Here is a 20,360-nt window from a genome sequence, read left to right on the forward strand (position 1 = left end):
TCTAAAAAATAAATACATATTAATTTTAATTATATGAAAATAATCTCTCAATATTTTATTATAACCGCATTATGTATCTTATTACAAATTTCTATACTACACGTGAAAAAAAAAATTGCTATTGTATATTCGAATATTAGTGGCGGAGTGGAAGCGCTGTATTGTCAGCTTCCAAACAGCCAGATTTGCACATGCGCTTTACAGAGCTCCAACCTCACCCAGTTTATCTGGTGGAAGCCTAGGACCGAGGGAGGAACTACACACGTATAACTCTTCCAATTCTATCCAAGACCGATTTTGGGCTGTTAGCCGCCTGCCCGCTAGATATTTGGCCGATTACGTGAATAACGAGTAGATTTATAACCTAACCCAACCGGTAAGAATTTACTGGTACGTTTTTATGATAATTCTATATAGTTGACAGGAGTTTTAAAAAATTCCATTAAAATATTTGATATTTTTATTCCGCTCTCCTATTTTATATTACTCACGGATTTCAATGTTAAACCTGTGATATTACGATTTCGTATGCCCCATCCTTAAGGGGATGTAGAAAAAACGTGTACATTTCTTATACAATGTTAAAAAATTAACTGTTACTTTGGCAGCATCATTTACAACTAAATTTAATGAATGAGAGAGATGCACGAGATACAGAAAAAACTGTAGAATTTTTCCTTAAATTTATGATTTATCTACAGGTAACCCCCGTATAACACGGGAGTTACGTTCCAAAAAATTGCCGTGTTATGCGAATCCGTGTTATACGAAACAAAGAACTAGTGCGAAAAGGGGGATTAAGTTCCAAAAATTAAAAAAACACGCTGTTAAATCCTCATTTAAATCGGATTTATTATTAATTTTTTCATAGGTAAAATACTTATTTATTATTTAAGTAAATATTTTACCAGAGGATTATTCATCCTATATGATGATCTCAGCATGACCATCATCAACTGGTAACAGTTTTTGGGTGCATTCGTTAATAGCAGTCGCTCTGCAACGGGAGTGCGCTGCTGTTTGTAGGCATTTAGGAACGACGGTGAAAGAAAAATGGCGGCGCCCGCACTATCGATAGTATCGTATGGAGGAATCTATAATTTTAAAATGAGCTTTTAGAGGCAAAAGAAGGGTCCCGATTGTAAAATTTAATCTAAAAATGGATTATTTGTTGAAAGAGCATTCAAAGTAGCCACGAAAACAATTGGAATGCTCAGGCAGAGTTACGCTGAGATATAAAAGAACGCACCCTTTATTACATTTCGTGTTGTACAAAGGTTTTACCCAATTCCCGAACCGTGTTAGAGTGAACCCGTGCTATAAAAGCACCGTGTTATACGGGGGATGTTCCCAATTCTTGAACCGTGTTAGAGTGAATCCGTGCTATAGAAGTGCTATACGGGGTTACCGTTATCCGTTTGTCATAAAAATTTGTCTTTTTATTTTTTCCCAAGACTACAAATATTCGAGTAGAAAGTAACTGGTTTCGACTTATTTTTACTTAAGAAGTAGTTAGGGAATTGGGGACATAAATAAAACTCTGCTGAAAAAGCCGGAATATTACTTAAAGAAAAGCTTAACCGAACCAATCTCTAGCCGAGTACAGTGGGGACTGATTTCTTCGAAATACTGTATTAGATGTAATAAAGACAGAAATTTTCCCAGTTCGACGAGAGTGACCGAAAAGTCGTAAATTTTGGAAATTTCCGTGGACAACACCNTTCTTTGATTGATTGTCTTAGATTATTTCTTATTTGTATCAGTATTATTTAATTGTTTATTAAATTTTCTATATATAATGTTAAGAGATGTCTCCATATTATTTCCTGAATCAGATCTAAAAGATAATTACACGCGTGTTTATCCGCGTTACTCAAAGTAGATAAACTGGTGTCGGGACCCTGACAAAAGGAAGAAGGTGAATTTGCCATCACCAACTTCTGCTCTGAATTCTAATTTAACTATAAGACCCTCCACCACTCGACTTCCTATTAAATAGGAAAGCCATTCTTGAAGACGACCGAGAACTATTCTCACGGAATAGAGCCGATTAAGTGATACTAACTTCCTAGCGGATTAGTACCCCCGGCTGGATCTCACATCTGGTGTCCCAGGAGTGGGGTGTAGAATTTAAAATTTGGTAGTAAAATTTCACAACAGGTGTAGTTAAAGGTGGGGTTAAAAAAAAATTAAAAATAATTACAGTAAAGATCTGATTCAGAAAAGAGAGACGAATATTCGATTGGTTGCGTAGTAATTCAAATCTTGGTCAACTTGATTAATCTTGGGCAAGTTGATTAATTGTAAGGACTATAGAGGGACAACTGTATTTAATTTTCTTTCTGTTGAGACCTAAATATCGATCGAAAAATCAATTGTACTGTAAAATAAACAAGTACAGCCTTCTCACTGAAATTGTAGTTTTTTTTATTGTAGTGTAGGACCTACAAACACTTGTCTTTTTCTTTTACCTGCGACCCCCATGTAAGGCTTTGCGACCCTCTGAGGGTCGCGACCCACAGGTTGAAAAACACTGTTCTAAGGTATGACCTATGATTATTTTCCAACTGATCTCTGTTCAAAACACTGATGGATTTTCAAAGAGAAGCTAACAGAAAAAAGTAAGTCACAATATACAATTTACAGGACTTTCACTCTGCTCTTTTACATATTCTCTTATGTTTAATACCCAAACGAATTGATAATACAGTATTTTGATAATTATTAAATAATAATTATTTTCAACAATTAATTTTTTAAGATAATTTTTAGCGCTGGTTAAAAATATTTGATGAGAAGAAAGATTTTTAATCAGCTGCTTGCCCATGTCTGGATGGAACAACTTGTAAACTCGATGGTTACTTTAGAATTTACTTTAAAACATTATGGAATCTGGGAAAATATTCCTTACGTATTGAATATTTCCATTGTTTTCATAAAGCATTACTTTATATTGTGTTTTAGTTATTGGATTTGTCTTTCAAGTACGGGAAGAGAGAACAGAAAAACCAGAACAAAAAGAGGAAGCAACAGAAGAACCAGAAAATTCATTTTATAAATATTTTATTAACACATCAGTTTCATATGCAATAGTTAAACAATTAAAGAAAAAAATTGATTAAAAAATATAGAATATATGTAAATATATAAATTATTAATTGTAAGATCATTTATACCACCGTCATCTGTATTGTGTGATCAATGGATTTTGTTTCTCTGTTTTCATTAAGGATAGAAACCTATCGAAAGTGATAAAATATCAGATAAATTATCGGATTATAACTTATTTACTTTATGATTTTGTTACATTCTTTTGTAATTGCAAACAATGTATGGACTTTAACAGGTGTAATATGACAGTAAGAAATAAGATGTAATCTCACTATATATAGTTCCATCTGTTTGATTTCCACGTATAAAGATAATCTATAACGTAATCGTAAGTTACAGCATTCATTCTTGCTTGTTAATTGCGTAGTTGTAAAGCCATGAAATATTTTCTGATTTTACTATTATTTGTAATTGCAGTAAAAGTATGTATAGTTTTCTTATACATTTCTTCAGCAATTTATGAACGAATTAATAACATTCAGACAGTTTTGTAATTTATTATTTGTAAATTAAAGGAGTATATTTGTTATTTTGTAGCTCAGTTTCGGGTGCAATTCTCAAGAGGACTGCGCTGACGATGAATGTTGTCTTGATCCTCTATTTAGTAAACGTACTTATTGCAGTAAACGTAAGAAATTAGGTAACGTATATTTTTCACAAATTAAATTATCGTTTAAATTGTAGATCTAGTTGGATGATTTATTTATTTATTTATTCAAGGAGCATATTGCTTAACTTCGGAAGAAAGTCTTCACGGAGTTGATGGGAAACAAGTTTATCTGATTGATTGTCCTTGTCAGAAAAATTTGGATTGCATTCATACTGAAGAGGTAATAATTTGATTACATTCCTAAAAATATCTTATAGGCTCTTATAGGCTAATTGTATTAACATTTTTTTGTTGTCATCTGTATGAATATATAATTTGAAATTTATTCAATATTTATATAAGAAGAATCAATATGATTTTTTTTTTCAGGAAACTGAATATAAAAGAAAACTTTGCACGAGAGCTTGAAGATAATGGATACTACTGTTAATAATAATACTGTTGCAACTAATATAGATTCAGTTTATTTTATAAAATTCTATATAATTCAATATAACTCTTAATCGAGTTTCAAGAATGTGTACTTGGTGCAATTTAATATTTAAAATTGTAATATATATTAAATATGAAATAATTAGCAAATAAAGGTGCTTATAATATTAAAATGTAATATTCCTTTTGTCTGTCTCTTACACATTTCAAACTCTCATTAAGAATTTGAATCTAGAAATTTAAATGTTATATTAATAGTTTTGATCAAATGAGGAACGAGGTTTGATTCATTTTTTTCACACATACAGACTGACTTCGATTTGGATTAAGAACACCATAATGACCAAACTTCAGTCTATGGTATTATGCATTTTATGCAGAAATCTAATGAAAAAATCTGTAATTGAATCATTTTAAATATTTCAAACAATTTTGCGAAATATATGAAACTTCGTATTATGGATTGAATTGGATTGATGGGATAAAACAACTCAAAGTTTGGGAGATTTGCCAAGGATAGTGTCTCGAAAGAACTTTGTATGGACCCTGTTTACATGTTTGACATGTGAAAAAAATCCGAAAAATCTACGTATTGTGTTGTATCAGTTCAGCTTTATGTACCATTTTATATAGAACGATTCTACATTTATGTCAAATGTCTTCTTCTTCTTCTTCTTCTTCTTAGGATGCCTTATCCGGTCCCCGGACGTTGGCGATCACTATGGAGACTCCTTTACGATCTTCCGCTAGCCTAAAGAGATCTCCAACTCTTTGTATGCCAGTCTATTTATTGATGTTTTTTAGCCACGACATCTGTCTTCTACCAGCACTCCGTTTCCTTTCAATCTTTCCTTTCAGTATCAGCTGGAGATAGTGGTATTTTTCTCCGTGTAACACATGGCCGAGGTAAGCAATTTTGCGACACTTTATGGTAGTGATTAGCGATCTCTTACAATCAGCTCTTCGTAAGACTTCGTCGTTTCTCATCTTGCAGTCCATCGTATTCGAATGTCAACTGTAAAGTAATTTATGACCAAAGTTGGAAAGTTCAACTGTCCCGACCAAATTACACTAAGAAAAGATATGTGCGACCTGCATACGAAGCAACTTTCGAAAAATACAAAAATAGTAGGAAATAACCCAGTATTTCATTTCGGATGAATCAACGAATGTACTAAAATCGCGCGTGCTGAACATTCTCATCAGTCTAATAAGAAGGCAGCCAGGACAACCCACGGTATTGAGTTTATGAATTGGAAAAGACAAATTACACAAGTGGTATACAGGCCTTCAACGATTCACGTACCAAATTGTGTTCTGCCATTTCATATGAAAAAGTTTAGTTACTTATAACAGACCAGCCACCATACATGCTAAGTGCTCAAATATAAAGTTGATAAATTTGAATCTGAGACATGTTACAGTGGACAACTAACCTTGGAAATCCCATCTCCAATTTCGTATGCTGGTACGTATGCTTCAACAGGAACTTCCAGTTATATTCGATACGTTTAATAACACTTTCATACATAATAAATGCAACTTTATTTGGTAGTGTGTGAATCAGTTCGTCCTAAAAGTCCCAAAGCAAACACGTTTATTTTAGACATGATAAAGTTTTAAAGAAAGCTTCAGCGAGAGTCGCTGGATACCATGAAGTAACATTGCTTTCCCTGCCACCTAATATGGATAAAGGCTAGTATTTTGAAATTTTGGAAATCAAAGAATTTGCTCTCATGTAGAAAATTCTCATTCTGTTGCACTTACTCAAGTTAAGAACTTAGTTTTGACAGGTATGGATTCAATGATCATTTTCTGCACACAAAGATAGTCTTTCATGTAAGCACAATTTATATTTGATTATTTGGAAGTGATTACCATTATCCTTTTGACAAATGATTGTGATTCAAGCGACGATGATATGTAAGTATAGTATGAAAATGAATGAATGACATGTGAAAAATATACTGTATCATGCAATTTAAACAAAAATTTTTACTCAAGATTTAACACTATTTTAGCATCCTAAAATCCTATCTTTATTAATAATTTTTATTTAGAAGCATGATATATGAATGTCCAACCAAAATCTATCGTTTTTGTTTATTTCAGATGAAGTTTTGGTTATATTATTTTATGTTATGACTAGAAAGTGTAGGCCACTTAATTTGTGCAAATATTAGCTATTAGCTATGAAGAGAAGATTTTATCGATTTCATATCAATGACATCGTTTAGCTTAAGTTATTATCACACATCAATTGTGTTCTGATAAAACAGTATAGGTTACTTAATTAGTAGGAATATCATCCACTCTTCTTGAGTTTCTTAAAATCTCTACCTTCTGTGTGAAAGTAGAGACATGGGGAAAATTTCTAGTTAATTTATAATTATCATTGTTTCATTTTATGCATATCACTTTTTATACAGTACTTGTAAGGCTAACGAGTATATTATATCATTGTATAATGTTCCTGTAACTGAAACAGCTTTGTATCTGAAATATATTTCTACTGACCGATTATATATAACTCCTTGTTAATACTATTTTGATTTTTTTTAAATATGTTACAAATACTCAAAATCTGAACAATTTAACTGTTGATTGGATATTTGAGTTTAATTACGTAACAATTTTTATTTCAATTTCAATCTACAAAATTTCATTAAAATTCATACAATTATTCGTTTTCTATTTTAAATACTGTATTCATTATGGATCCATTAATATCAGTTGACTTTAAAATGAAACAAAATATAATTTTAAACAATTCATTTTGAAATTAATGAAAATTTAAAATTTTTATTGAAAACATTGTAACTAAAATAGTTATTAATGTGATTAAATATTTATGACGTCTAATTAAATTCTAAATAAATGCTACTTTCCTCTGAAAGTAACATTTAAGGATTTTCTGGTTCTTCTTATTGTTCCTCTGTTGGCTTCTCTGTTTGTTCTTCTGTTGGTTCTTCTGTTGGCTCCTCTGTTGGCTCCTCTGTTGGTTCCTCTGTTGGTTCCTCTGTTGGTTCCTCTGTTGGTTTCTCTGTTGGTTCTTCTGTTGGTTTCTCTGTTGGTTTTTCTGTTGGTTTCTCTGTTGGTTTTTTCGTTGGTTTGTCTTCTCTGCATTTTAAAACCATATCAAAGAACTAAAAAGATATTAAGTTTTATGAAAATACTGGCATTATTTAATATGTTACAAAAATTAATATACTCATTTCCTCGATTATCTGAAATTTTAAAATAACTTACACTACTACCGAGTTTACAGGTCATTCCAGCCGGGCATGGACAAGCATATTTATAAATATTTTTTTTTTTATTAGATATTTTTGACAAATTGCTGCAAAAATTATCTGAAAAGGAGGTAATTGTTTAACTAAAGTAATTATCTAAGTAAGTGTATATGTTACCGCTAAAGCTCGAAAGCCGTTAATGTGTACATCACCCAGCTAATTTGCAGATTAACTAGGGTGATCCATTAAAGTTGCGAAAATTGTTTCATTTTTCAAATTATCTAGGTAATGTGCAGAGTATCTAGGTAATCTGCACATTACCTACTAGGCACTCCGTAAAGTGAAAATAAGATCTTTGCCACAAATAAATGTACCACGTAGGTGTGCTTGTCACAAAAGCCAATTGCTATGTAATTCAAAGTGTCACAAATCTTTAGACTACACTAATAAGTAAGCACAATTGGTTAATGTTACCTATGGTGACTAAAATGGCGGCTTGTCTCTGATTCCAGCAAACAGAAGAAAGGAAACAGTGGGGACGCACGTTCTAACCTAACCTAACCTAGTCTAATAAATTACCATAATTATTACCTACCAAATTATTAGAATAGGTTAGGTTAGGTTAGAACGTGCGTCCCCACTGTTTCCTTTCTTCGGTTTGCTGGAATCAGAGACGAGCCGCCATTTTAGTAACCAAAGATAACATTAACGCACAATTATATCATGCGATCGCCTGAAAAAGTATGGTAACTTTCTTATTTTTCGTTTCTGGTCCAAAAGTAGGGTATTGTTGAGCTCCTCTCGTTCCCCTCAGTTCAGATATATACTCAAAGTTCCAAAATTCCATAGGTGGTAATCTATATAACCCCCATTTCCGTAATTGTAATAATATTTTAAACCGTTTGATTTTCTGTATTTTTACTTGATTGATGATTGATTCTATTAATTACGAGTAATTTGTTGATTGTTTGATTGTATTAACTTGATTCTTTAGATATCAAAAATTAAATAAACAACATTATGTTAATTTAAGCGTACAGAAACGTTGCTGTTGTTCCAGCAAAGATCTTATTTTCACTTTACCGAGTGCCTAGTAGGTAATATGCAGATTACCTAGATACTCTGCACATTACCTAGGTAATTTGAGAAATGGAATAATTTTCGCAACTTAAACAGATTACCCTAGTTAATGTGCAGATTAGCTAGGTAATGTACACATTAATGGCTTTCGAGCTTTAGCGGTAACATATAAACACACACACACATATATATAATAGACATAAAATAATATCAAATATTTTTCAAAACGTCTCCTGTTGTCCACAAGTTTTAAAATTGAGATATCGATTCCTTCGAATTCATTGAGGATTTTTTCTATTTTTTTTCTTACTTTCATTTTACTTCAGAACGTCTTATAAACCGTTAAATGTGTTTTGTCTTCTGTAATTCGTTTTGATAACATTTATTGTTCTCATTTTACAAGGAGAGGGACAGACGTTCGGTTCTCCAATTCGAAAGAAACTTGGTGAGCTCATAACCCTTAGCACAAACAGCTCCCCGTTCAACTAACAGGACTCACTTCTCAAGAGTTTTTGAAAAAGAGGCCTCTGAAAATTGAATATTTTCCTTATAAGTCTTTAGAAATTTCATTCTCACTGTAAGAGCAATATTCGTGTAGATAAGACAGCAGGAATTGAGCTTCACGATGTAGGGTCGAGCCTTAGCAATTTTAGTTTTTTTAACGTGTAATAAAAATTATATTATTGTTACCATTCTTCATGTTTAAAGCTTATAAAACAGAAGAATTTGTTTAAAAAAATGCGACGTCATTTCCTATTTAGCGAAAAAGAAGTTGTCCTCTCCTTGTTAATTAATAAAACGTCCTTTGTTTCATGTTTACCATCAAATCGTCCTTTGTCCAAACTAATTTATTTAATTTTTCTGTAATGTTTGTTAAGAAGTGAATATGATTGCAAAGTAAAATCTTTCGGTCTTAAGAATTACAATGCCAAATATTTTTGCATTCAATAAAGTTACGAGACAAAAACTTTTTTTGTTTTTGATCTGCCGAAAAACTTAAAATGCGAACAAGAGACATTTTGAAATTAGCTTTTCATATCTAAATATATGAAATAATTACTTTTTCTGGGCCGTCGCATACATGTTGTTATCATTCCACTCATATCAGCAACGCAGCATTCATTTTCATGGCAATCCTCTCCAGAGTCGCAAAACTAAATATTAGATAAAAAGTTGATAATTTTGTTTTTTTTTCAAATAAAAAGAATAAAATATAAAAAACAAAAAATTATATCTTATTTGAAAGTATTTAATTAAGAATACCTGGCCCAAAGTAACAGTAGCAGCAGCAGCAGCAACAAGGAAGAGTATCAAATACTTGATCATGATTCAAATGACTCTAATAACATCACTAATACTATTGTTATAATCAACTTTTATATGTGTTTTTCATTTAGTTTTATTTTTTGACATTTGTTAAAATTCACAAAGATATCAATTCTTTCTGTTCATATCTAATTAATTATCTTACTTTTATCTACATATTTTTTAAGTTTTATTTTTATTGATGAAATATGCTATAAAATTCATCTCAAATGTCTAATTGAGTGAACATTTCTAAATAAAATACAAAACTATAATTTAATAAATAAAATATGCCATACGTGACGTATCTAAAAAGTTTGGTGAGTGTTACGATATATGCAAGCGACAAGTTCGAGCATGCACATAGACATGCCTAGAAATGCTTCATAGAGTGGAATATATGTGAATGCAAGAAGGCTTCCGTTGCAGTTATTCGAACACATTCTGCGCGAGAAGTGGAGTTAGAAACCAATAGAATAACGGCCAACATAAAGTTTTGCTTCAAAATTAGGGTAAACAACGACGGAGACACACGAAATGTTGATCAAAGTGTACAGGAACAATGCCGTGAGGATAACATGTGTGCACTACTGGTACTACTGGTTTAAATGCTTTCGGAATGGTAAGGAATCAGAAGATGAGCAACGTTCAAGTCGGCCGTTTTTGGACGAAAATGGAATCATCCATAAGAAATTTGTTGCTGTCTGTAAACCCGAGATTATAGCTTTCCATCTGGAAGTTCTGCAGTGGTGTGCCGTCATTGGAAGCGGTGCTTCCACCGTTTCCCTTGTATTTTCTAAAAAATAAATACATATTAATTTTAATTATATGAAAATAATCTCTCAATATTTTATTATAACCGCATTATGTATCTTATTACAAATTTCTATACTACACGTGAAAAAAAAAATTGCTATTGTATATTCGAATATTAGTGGCGGAGTGGAAGCGCTGTATTGTCAGCTTCCAAACAGCCAGATTTGCACATGCGCTTTACAGAGCTCCAACCTCACCCAGTTTATCTGGTGGAAGCCTAGGACCGAGGGAGGAACTACACACGTATAACTCTTCCAATTCTATCCAAGACCGATTTTGGGCTGTTAGCCGCCTGCCCGCTAGATATTTGGCCGATTACGTGAATAACGAGTAGATTTATAACCTAACCCAACCGGTAAGAATTTACTGGTACGTTTTTATGATAATTCTATATAGTTGACAGGAGTTTTAAAAAATTCCATTAAAATATTTGATATTTTTATTCCGCTCTCCCATTTTATATTACTCACGGATTTCAATGTTAAACCTGTGATATTACGATTTCGTATGCCCCATCCTTAAGGGGATGTAGAAAAAACGTGTACATTTCTTATACAATGTTAAAAAATTAACTGTTACTTTGGCAGCATCATTTACAACTAAATTTAATGAATGAGAGAGATGCACGAGATACAGAAAAAACTGTAGAATTTTTCCTTAAATTTATGATTTATCTACAGGTAACCCCCGTATAACACGGGAGTTACGTTCCAAAAAATTGCCGTGTTATGCGAATCCGTGTTATACGAAACAAAGAACTAGTGCGAAAAGGGGAGATAGGTTCCAAAAATTAAAAAAAAACATGTTAAATCCTTATTTAAATCGGATTTATTATTCATTTTTTTTCATCGGTAAAATACTTATTTATTATTTAAGTAAATATTTTACCAGAGGATTATTCATTTTATATGATGATCTCAGCATGAGCATCATCAACTGGTAACAGTTTGTGGGTGCATTCGTTAATAGCAGTCGCTCTGCAACGGGAGTGCGCTGCTGTTTGTAGGCATTTAGGAACGACGGTGAAAGAAAAATGGCGGCGCCCGCACTATCGATAGTATCGTATGGAGGAATCTATAATTTTAAAATGAGCTTTTAGAGGCAAAAGAAGGGTCCCGATTGTAAAATTTAACCTAAAAATGGATTATTTGTTGAAAGAGCATTCAAAGTAGCCACGAAAACAATTGGAATGCTCAGGCAGAGTTACGCTGAGATATAAAAGAACGCACCCTTTATTACATTTCGTGTTGTACAAAGGTTTTACCCAATTCCCGAACCGTGTTAGAGTGAACCCGTGCTATAAAAGCACCGTGTTATACGGGGGATGTTCCCAATTCTTGAACCGTGTTAGAGTGAATCCGTGCTATAGAAGTGCTATACGGGGTTACCGTTATCCGTTTGTCATAAAAATTTGTCTTTTTATTTTTTCCCAAGACTACAAATATTCGAGTAGAAAGTAACTGGTTTCGACTTATTTTTACTTAAGAAGTAGTTAGGGAATTGGGGACATAAATAAAACTCTGCTGAAAAAGCCGGAATATTACTTAAAGAAAAGCTTAACCGAACCAATCTATAGCCGAGTACAGTGGGGACTGATTTCTTCGAAATACTGTATTAGATGTAATAAAGACAGAAATTTTCCCAGTTCGACGAGAGTGACCGAAAAGTCGTAAATTTTGGAAATTTCCGTGGACAACACCTGGTCCTAAAACGAATTAGTTAGAAAACAAAAGACGGACAATCTATTAAGTTTAACGTATTTAAATTTTTACAGCTATGATGAGAAACGTTTAAAATTTACAACAACCCTGTCGGGTACTTTGAGATATACTAGTGATGCCACAAAAGAGGCATTTGACATTAACCGGTATCGGCACCCTCGGAATTTGGCCTTCATTCACGCACTGCACACCTACCAAGATTGTCTCTGATTCCATCCATGGGCCACTGGTAGGGAACAATTTTAACAAAGTGAATTGTTTTAATATTTGAAAAGTAAAGAATATTTTTTTGTTATTTTTATGTACTGTACTTTCTTCACAAAACTATATTTAATTATAATTTTCTTTAAAAGTATCAATATATTCATACAATTGAATATTTTGTACCATGTATGCATAATTGTATATTCATCACACATTTTATTTTACCAAGTAAGTTTTTATAATTTTATTTTTAATTTTAGCCTTATATTATGACTAGCGATTTAGAATGTAATTGTGATAATGAAAATTTATTTCAAAAAAGTTTCGGCTCGAGACCTTATAATGAAAAAGAAAACATTATTAAAAGAGGGAGACCAATGCCTAAATTAAACATAAATACGTCAACAAAAAAATTTGTTCGACATTTTCATGATAAAATTTATGAAGATATAAAATGGCTTTGTGGATGCATAAAAATGCAAAAATTGTTTTGTTGGCTTTCCTACTATTTTCAAATAAAATTAGTGTGTAGAATGAGATTGACTTTGACGATTTAAAAAATTTGAGTAAAGCTGGCAAAAGACACGAAAATCGTAAATCTCGCATCGAATACGAAATTCTTTCGTAAAATTGAAGCAATTTGGAAATCAAAATAAAATAGAATTTAACATTAGTAAACAATATAAAATAAATATTGAAAATATTACTTAATTACGGCTAAGAGATATATTATATCTAAATTAATAAATGTTATGTTTTTTTTTCACAAAGCGAGAATTGGCATTTAGTGGGCATAGGGAATCTATTGAATCTAATAACAGAGGTAATTGTATTAAACTTGCTTATTTATTAAGTGCATTAGATAATCTATTAATTAAAAATACATTTAGAGAAGTCTACGGTTTTTATTGGCTTATCGAACAAACGAATACGAATGGACACTAGACCAGGGGTGGCCAACAGTTTTTGCCCCCAGGCCGAATTGGAAAGAAAACTTTTTTCAGGGGCCGAATCAGAGGCTGTCCTAGGAAGATTTTGAGGTGGTGCGAGATCTGATTGTGGTGTCAACCCGTAGAAACTAAATTGTACATAGAGATTAGATACCTTTTTCACATTATCATGCATATCATGCATTATCAACATTCTACGCTGTGCTTAAGACATTTGTAATGGAGCGTTAACTCTAAACGCATAGTCAGTTTTTGACCTTGTTTTTTTTTAGTCGTCAGAATTTTTCGTCGAGCTATTCGGACTTAAGTAGCTAATATTGAAAGATAATCGAGGACCGAATAAATTCATTAGACTGGCCGGATCCGGCCCGATGGACGTATGTTAGCCATGCCTGCCCTAGACCATCACTGACTGATTGCCCTTGGAAGTCGGCTTGTTACAGAAACACAGCTTCCCTATCATCAAATGTCACGGCACGCCACTAAAGTTCTGAGGTATTTGTTATAGCGTGTACTGCCAGAATTCCATTAGATTAGAAAGTAGGGTTTCCTGTATAATATGCCAGTGCAATGTGTAATTCTTGTGCGCCAGTTTTTGGCTCATTATGGTGTAATTGTTTTCTTACTCTCCGTATTCCCCATTTTTGTATCTGCGGTCTATTTTCATTTCCTCGCATGAAAAAAGATCATTATGGAATCATGTTTTGCTGACTTCTCAGATTCAGACTATGTGACAGCAGTTCTTAATCATAAAGCTGTCGACAATTTCGACGATATATTTAAACTTAAGTACATTGTTTTCAGCTTTGTAACAAAATTCATTTGTTAAAAGTCTTAAAATTATATTACAAATTGCATAAGTACAAATTTTATTGTGTAATTAGAGAAATATTTGAAGCAGATGAAAAGGAGATTACTGAAGTATTCACTAACGTCAATTCATAATCGAATTCATGTCATACTTTATACATTATCTAATACAGTAGTTGAAGTTCAATTTGGACGTGTCGTATTAAATGTAGGACTGATACTGATGGTTTAAGATACCATCTAAAACTTTGATATTTATAATGAACAAATTAAACTCATTATTACATAATATTAATTAAATTTCTGCTAATTAAATTACATTTGTTAATACAGATATTTAATAAATGAAATAAATTTCATTAATAGTATTACAAAACGGAGAATATTTTCACACAACAATTTAGACAAATCGCAATGGCAGACTTTTTCATTAAACGTATGCAGAGATTTTTTAAAGGATTATCTCCGTTAAGACTGCAGAAAAAAGTGGTACATGTAAGAACATTTGGTTACAGAAGGATTACGAAACAAAATTTATTGGCTTTTCCATTTTTATACGGAAAAATTTGGGAAGGAATGCATGAAAAGAGCTTATTAGATTGTGGAAAAATGTTAACTGTGTTTTGTAAAGAATTTTAAATTGTTTCGGACCATTGTTTTATATCTTAAATTTGTTTTTAATTGTAAATGTCGGCTGTATTCATTGTTTGTAGCCTGAAAAGGGGATTATTTTTTTGTTCTATTGCAAAATGCATCGCTGCCATAACAAGTGTGATTAAAATGTTTTGAACAAATTGTTCTTTCTCTCCTGATTAAAACGGATTACATAAGACGAAAGTTATTAGTCTTAGCGGAGATAATCGTTTGAAAATTTTCCGATTACGTAGAATATTTTATACATTTACGCACATAATATTTGTTTTGAGTAAACTAGATAAAAGGCAACTTATATGTTAATTCTTGATTGTTCACGAAATTTAAATTTATGTTATTTTGGATGAAAATGTGTTAAATTTTTATGATGTAAAAAATAAAGCAAATACAGTTTATAAAGGCCACTCACTCAACAACAACTATATTTTCATGGACGTTTTTTAAAATGCATACAAAATTACTGTCAAAGTAAAGAATATTACGGCCGCTATGGTTAGGATTGCCAAAAGTTCAAACGAAAACTCGAGACATATTTTTTATTATTTATTATTATGGTACATATTTCAGCTAACTTAATTTTTTTGTTAAAAAATCCAATTCCTTATTGTGAATGTACCCGAATCCAATGGCACGTAATTAAATGTAATGGTTGGTAAATCAAAATGGTGGTTACCAGCTCTGAATATCTAAGTAATATACGATTTAATAAATGTGCTAGTTTTTTAAAGAGAGGATTTTATATTATAAAAGCTGTTTTTTGTATAAAAATTGGCACAATAAAATAAGCTGTATAACAATTAAGTAGAAAAAAATCATTTTTTTAAAAATATATAAATAATATTCGGTATCTTCATAAGTAACATGTTATAATTAAGACGACTTTGTCTCTTGAGTACATTTCTAGTGACCAATTATAAATAACGCCTTGCTAATGCCATTATAACTTCTTTAAATATGTTACAAATATTCAAAATCTAAAACATAAAAAATTTATTATAGCATCTTATAATAAATTTTATAAGATTGCTTTTACAGTAACATAAGTTACTTTTACGTAACAAGGTTTTATTTCGATTGTATTATACTCTAAAAATTTCGCTACAAAATTATACAGCTATTCATTTAATATTTCAAATATTCGTAAATACCTTTAACATCAATTAAATTTACATTGAAACATAAAATAAGATTTTAAAGAATTTACCTTNGTAATGTGCAGAGTATCTAGGTAATCTGCACATTACCTAGGTAATTTGAGAAATGGAATAATTTTCGCAACTTAAACAGATTACCCTAGTTAATGTGCAGATTAGCTAGGTAATGTACACATTAATGGCTTTCGAGCTTTAGCGGTAACATATAAACACACACACACATATATATAATAGACATAAAATAATATCAAATATTTTTCAAAACGTCTCCTGTTGTCCACAAGTTTTAAAATTGAGATATCGATTCCTTCGAATTCATTGAGGATTTTTTCTATTTTTTTTCTTACTTTCATTTTACTTCAGAACGTCTTATAAACCGTTAAATGTGTTTTGTCTTCTGTAATTCGTTTTGATAACATTTATTGTTCTCATTTTACAAGGAGAGGGACAGACGTTCGGTTCTCCAATTCGAAAGAAACTTGGTGAGCTCATAACCCTTAGCACAAACAGCTCCCCGTTCAACTAACAGGACTCACTTCTCAAGAGTTTTTGAAAAAGAGGCCTCTGAAAATTGAATATTTTCCTTATAAGTCTTTAGAAATTTCATTCTCACTGTAAGAGCAATATTCGTGTAGATAAGACAGCAGGAATTGAGCTTCACGATGTAGGGTCGAGCCTTAGCAATTTTAGTTTTTTTAACGTGTAATAAAAATTATATTATTGTTACCATTCTTCATGTTTAAAGCTTATAAAACAGAAGAATTTGTTTAAAAAAATGCGACGTCATTTCCTATTTAGCGAAAAAGAAGTTGTCCTCTCCTTGTTAATTAATAAAACGTCCTTTGTTTCATGTTTACCATCAAATCGTCCTTTGTCCAAACTAATTTATTTAATTTTTCTGTAATGTTTGTTAAGAAGTGAATATGATTGCAAAGTAAAATCTTTCGGTCTTAAGAATTACAATGCCAAATATTTTTGCATTCAATAAAGTTACGAGACAAAAACTTTTTTTGTTTTTGATCTGCCGAAAAACTTAAAATGCGAACAAGAGACATTTTGAAATTAGCTTTTCATATCTAAATATATGAAATAATTACTTTTTCTGGGCCGTCGCATACATGTTGTTATCATTCCACTCATATCAGCAACGCAGCATTCATTTTCATGGCAATCCTCTCCAGAGTCGCAAAACTAAATATTAGATAAAAAGTTGATAATTTTGTTTTTTTTTTCAAATAAAAAGAATAAAATATAAAAAACAAAAAATTATATCTTATTTGAAAGTATTTAATTAAGAATACCTGACCCAAAGTAACAGTAGCAGCAGCAGCAGCAACAAGGAAGAGTATCAAATACTTGATCATGATTCAAATGACTCTAATAACATCACTAATACTATTGTTATAATCAACTTTTATATGTGTTTTTCATTTAGTTTTATTTTTTGACATTTGTTAAAATTCACAAAGATATCAATTCTTTCTGTTCATATCTAATTAATTATCTTACTTTTATCTACATATTTTTTAAGTTTTATTTTTATTGATGAAATATGCTATAAAATTCATCTCAAATGTCTAATTGAGTGAACATTTCTAAATAAAATACAAAACTATAATTTAATAAATAAAATATGCCATACGTGACGTATCTAAAAAGTTTGGTGAGTGTTACGATATATGCAAGCGACAAGTTCGAGCATGCACATAGACATGCCTAGAAATGCTTCATAGAGTGGAATATATGTGAATGCAAGAAGGCTTCCGTTGCAGTTATTCGAACACATTCTGCGCGAGAAGTGGAGTTAGAAACCAATAGAATAACGGCCAACATAAAGTTTTGCTTCAAAATTAGGGTAAACAACGACGGAGACACACGAAATGTTGATCAAAGTGTACAGGAACAATGCCGTGAGGATAACATGTGTGCACTACTGGTACTACTGGTTTAAATGCTTTCGGAATGGTAAGGAATCAGAAGATGAGCAACGTTCAAGTCGGCCGTTTTTGGACGAAAATGGAATCATCCATAAGAAATTTGTTGCTGTCTGTAAACCCGAGATTATAGCTTTCCATCTGGAAGTTCTGCAGTGGTGTGCCGTCATTGGAAGCGGTGCTTCCACCGTTTCCCTTGTATTTTCTAAAAAATAAATACATATTAATTTTAATTATATGAAAATAATCTCTCAATATTTTATTATAACCGCATTATGTATCTTATTACAAATTTCTATACTACACGTGAAAAAAAAAATTGCTATTGTATATTCGAATATTAGTGGCGGAGTGGAAGCGCTGTATTGTCAGCTTCCAAACAGCCAGATTTGCACATGCGCTTTACAGAGCTCCAACCTCACCCAGTTTATCTGGTGGAAGCCTAGGACCGAGGGAGGAACTACACACGTATAACTCTTCCAATTCTATCCAAGACCGATTTTGGGCTGTTAGCCGCCTGCCCGCTAGATATTTGGCCGATTACGTGAATAACGAGTAGATTTATAACCTAACCCAACCGGTAAGAATTTACTGGTACGTTTTTATGATAATTCTATATAGTTGACAGGAGTTTTAAAAAATTCCATTAAAATATTTGATATTTTTATTCCGCTCTCCTATTTTATATTACTCACGGATTTCAATGTTAAACCTGTGATATTACGATTTCGTATGCCCCATCCTTAAGGGGATGTAGAAAAAACGTGTACATTTCTTATACAATGTTAAAAAATTAACTGTTACTTTGGCAGCATCATTTACAACTAAATTTAATGAATGAGAGAGATGCACGAGATACAGAAAAAACTGTAGAATTTTTCCTTAAATTTATGATTTATCTACAGGTAACCCCCGTATAACACGGGAGTTACGTTCCAAAAAATTGCCGTGTTATGCGAATCCGTGTTATACGAAACAAAGAACTAGTGCGAAAAGGGGAGATAGGTTCCAAAAATTAAAAAAAAACATGTTAAATCCTTATTTAAATCGGATTTATTATTCATTTTTTTTCATCGGTAAAATACTTATTTATTGTTTAAGTAAATATTTTACCAGAGGATTATTCATTTTATATGATGATCTCAGCATGAGCATCATCAACTGGTAACAGTTTGTGGGTGCATTCGTTAATAGCAGTCGCTCTGCAACGGGAGTGCGCTGCTGTTTGTAGGCATTTAGGAACGACGGTGAAAGAAAAATGGCGGCGCCCGCACTATCGATAGTATCGTATGGAGGAATCTATAATTTTAAAATGAGCTTTTAGAGGCAAAAGAAGGGTCCCGATTGTAAAATTTAATCTAAAAATGGATTATTTGTTGAAAGAGCATTCAAAGTAGCCACGAAAACAATTGGAATGCTCAGGCAGAGTTACGCTGAGATATAAAAGAACGCACCCTTTATTACATTTCGTGTTGTACAAAGGTTTTACCCAATTCCCGAACCGTGTTAGAGTGAACCCGTGCTATAAAAGCACCGTGTTATACGGGGGATGTTCCCAATTCTTGAACCGTGTTAGAGTGAATCCGTGCTATAGAAGTGCTATACGGGGTTACCGTTATCCGTTTGTCATAAAAATTTGTCTTTTTATTTTTTCCCAAGACTACAAATATTCGAGTAGAAAGTAACTGGTTTCGACTTATTTTTACTTAAGAAGTAGTTAGGGAATTGGGGACATAAATAAAACTCTGCTGAAAAAGCCGGAATATTACTTAAAGAAAAGCTTAACCGAACCAATCTCTAGCCGAGTACAGTGGGGACTGATTTCTTCGAAATACTGTATTAGATGTAATAAAGACAGAAATTTTCCCAGTTCGACGAGAGTGACCGAAAAGTCGTAAATTTTGGAAATTTCCGTGGACAACACCTGGTCCTAAAACGAATTAGTTAGAAAACAAAAGACGGACAATCTATTAAGTTTAACGTATTTAAATTTTTACAGCTATGATGAGAAACGTTTAAAATTTACAACAACCCTGTCGGGTACTTTGAGATATACTAGTGATGCCACAAAAGAGGCATTTGACATTAACCGGTATCGGCACCCTCGGAATTTGGCCTTCATTCACGCACTGCACACCTACCAAGATTGTCTCTGATTCCATCCATGGGCCACTGGTAGGGAACAATTTTAACAAAGTGAATTGTTTTAATATTTGAAAAGTAAAGAATATTTTTTTGTTATTTTTATGTACTGTACTTTCTTCACAAAACTATATTTAATTATAATTTTCTTTAAAAGTATCAATATATTCATACAATTGAATATTATATATGAAACTTCGTATT

At 32.0% G+C, this 20,360-nt stretch overlaps 2 protein-coding genes and 1 long non-coding RNA gene across 4 annotated transcripts; 1 reads left to right on the plus strand and 2 right to left on the minus strand.

Moving 5' to 3' along the window:
- The first annotated feature begins 2,451 nt into the window (after window positions 1-2,451).
- LOC111614770 (toxin CSTX-20-like) lies at window positions 2,452-4,333 on the plus strand. Of its 2 annotated transcripts, XM_023356136.1 has the most exons (5): window positions 2,452-2,911; window positions 2,986-3,533; window positions 3,649-3,751; window positions 3,832-3,941; window positions 4,091-4,333. In XM_023356136.1, the coding sequence occupies exons 2-5, from the start codon at window positions 3,489-3,491 to the stop codon at window positions 4,127-4,129; spliced, it is 297 nt and encodes a 98-aa protein (XP_023211904.1). In that variant the 5' UTR covers window positions 2,452-2,911; window positions 2,986-3,488; the 3' UTR covers window positions 4,130-4,333. The 2 variants fall into 2 exon arrangements, with proteins under 2 accessions (XP_023211904.1, XP_023211903.1); XM_023356135.1 differs by having other exon boundaries at window positions 2,452-3,533.
- A 255-nt stretch (window positions 4,334-4,588) lies between these two features.
- On the minus strand, window positions 4,589-9,853 carry LOC111614769 (U3-aranetoxin-Ce1a-like). The gene is made up of 4 exons (XM_023356134.1): window positions 9,730-9,853; window positions 9,527-9,620; window positions 7,403-7,506; window positions 4,589-7,299 (listed from the first exon to the last, which is right to left on the minus strand). The coding sequence occupies exons 1-4, from the start codon at window positions 9,790-9,792 to the stop codon at window positions 7,078-7,080; spliced, it is 483 nt and encodes a 160-aa protein (XP_023211902.1). The 5' UTR covers window positions 9,793-9,853; the 3' UTR covers window positions 4,589-7,077.
- A 7,354-nt stretch (window positions 9,854-17,207) lies between these two features.
- Window positions 17,208-17,553, minus strand: LOC111614772. Its single transcript, XR_002754988.1, has 2 exons — window positions 17,382-17,553; window positions 17,208-17,271 (listed from the first exon to the last, which is right to left on the minus strand). It is a non-coding gene; the product is annotated as an uncharacterized LOC111614772 (long non-coding RNA).
- Window positions 17,554-20,360: the final 2,807 nt, after the last annotated feature.

The sequence above is a fragment of the Centruroides sculpturatus genome, unplaced genomic scaffold (genome assembly GCF_000671375.1).
Source record: "Centruroides sculpturatus isolate CEXI.00-Female unplaced genomic scaffold, Cexi_2.0 scaffold2155, whole genome shotgun sequence".
Classification (NCBI taxonomy): Eukaryota; Metazoa; Arthropoda; class Arachnida; order Scorpiones; family Buthidae; genus Centruroides; species Centruroides sculpturatus.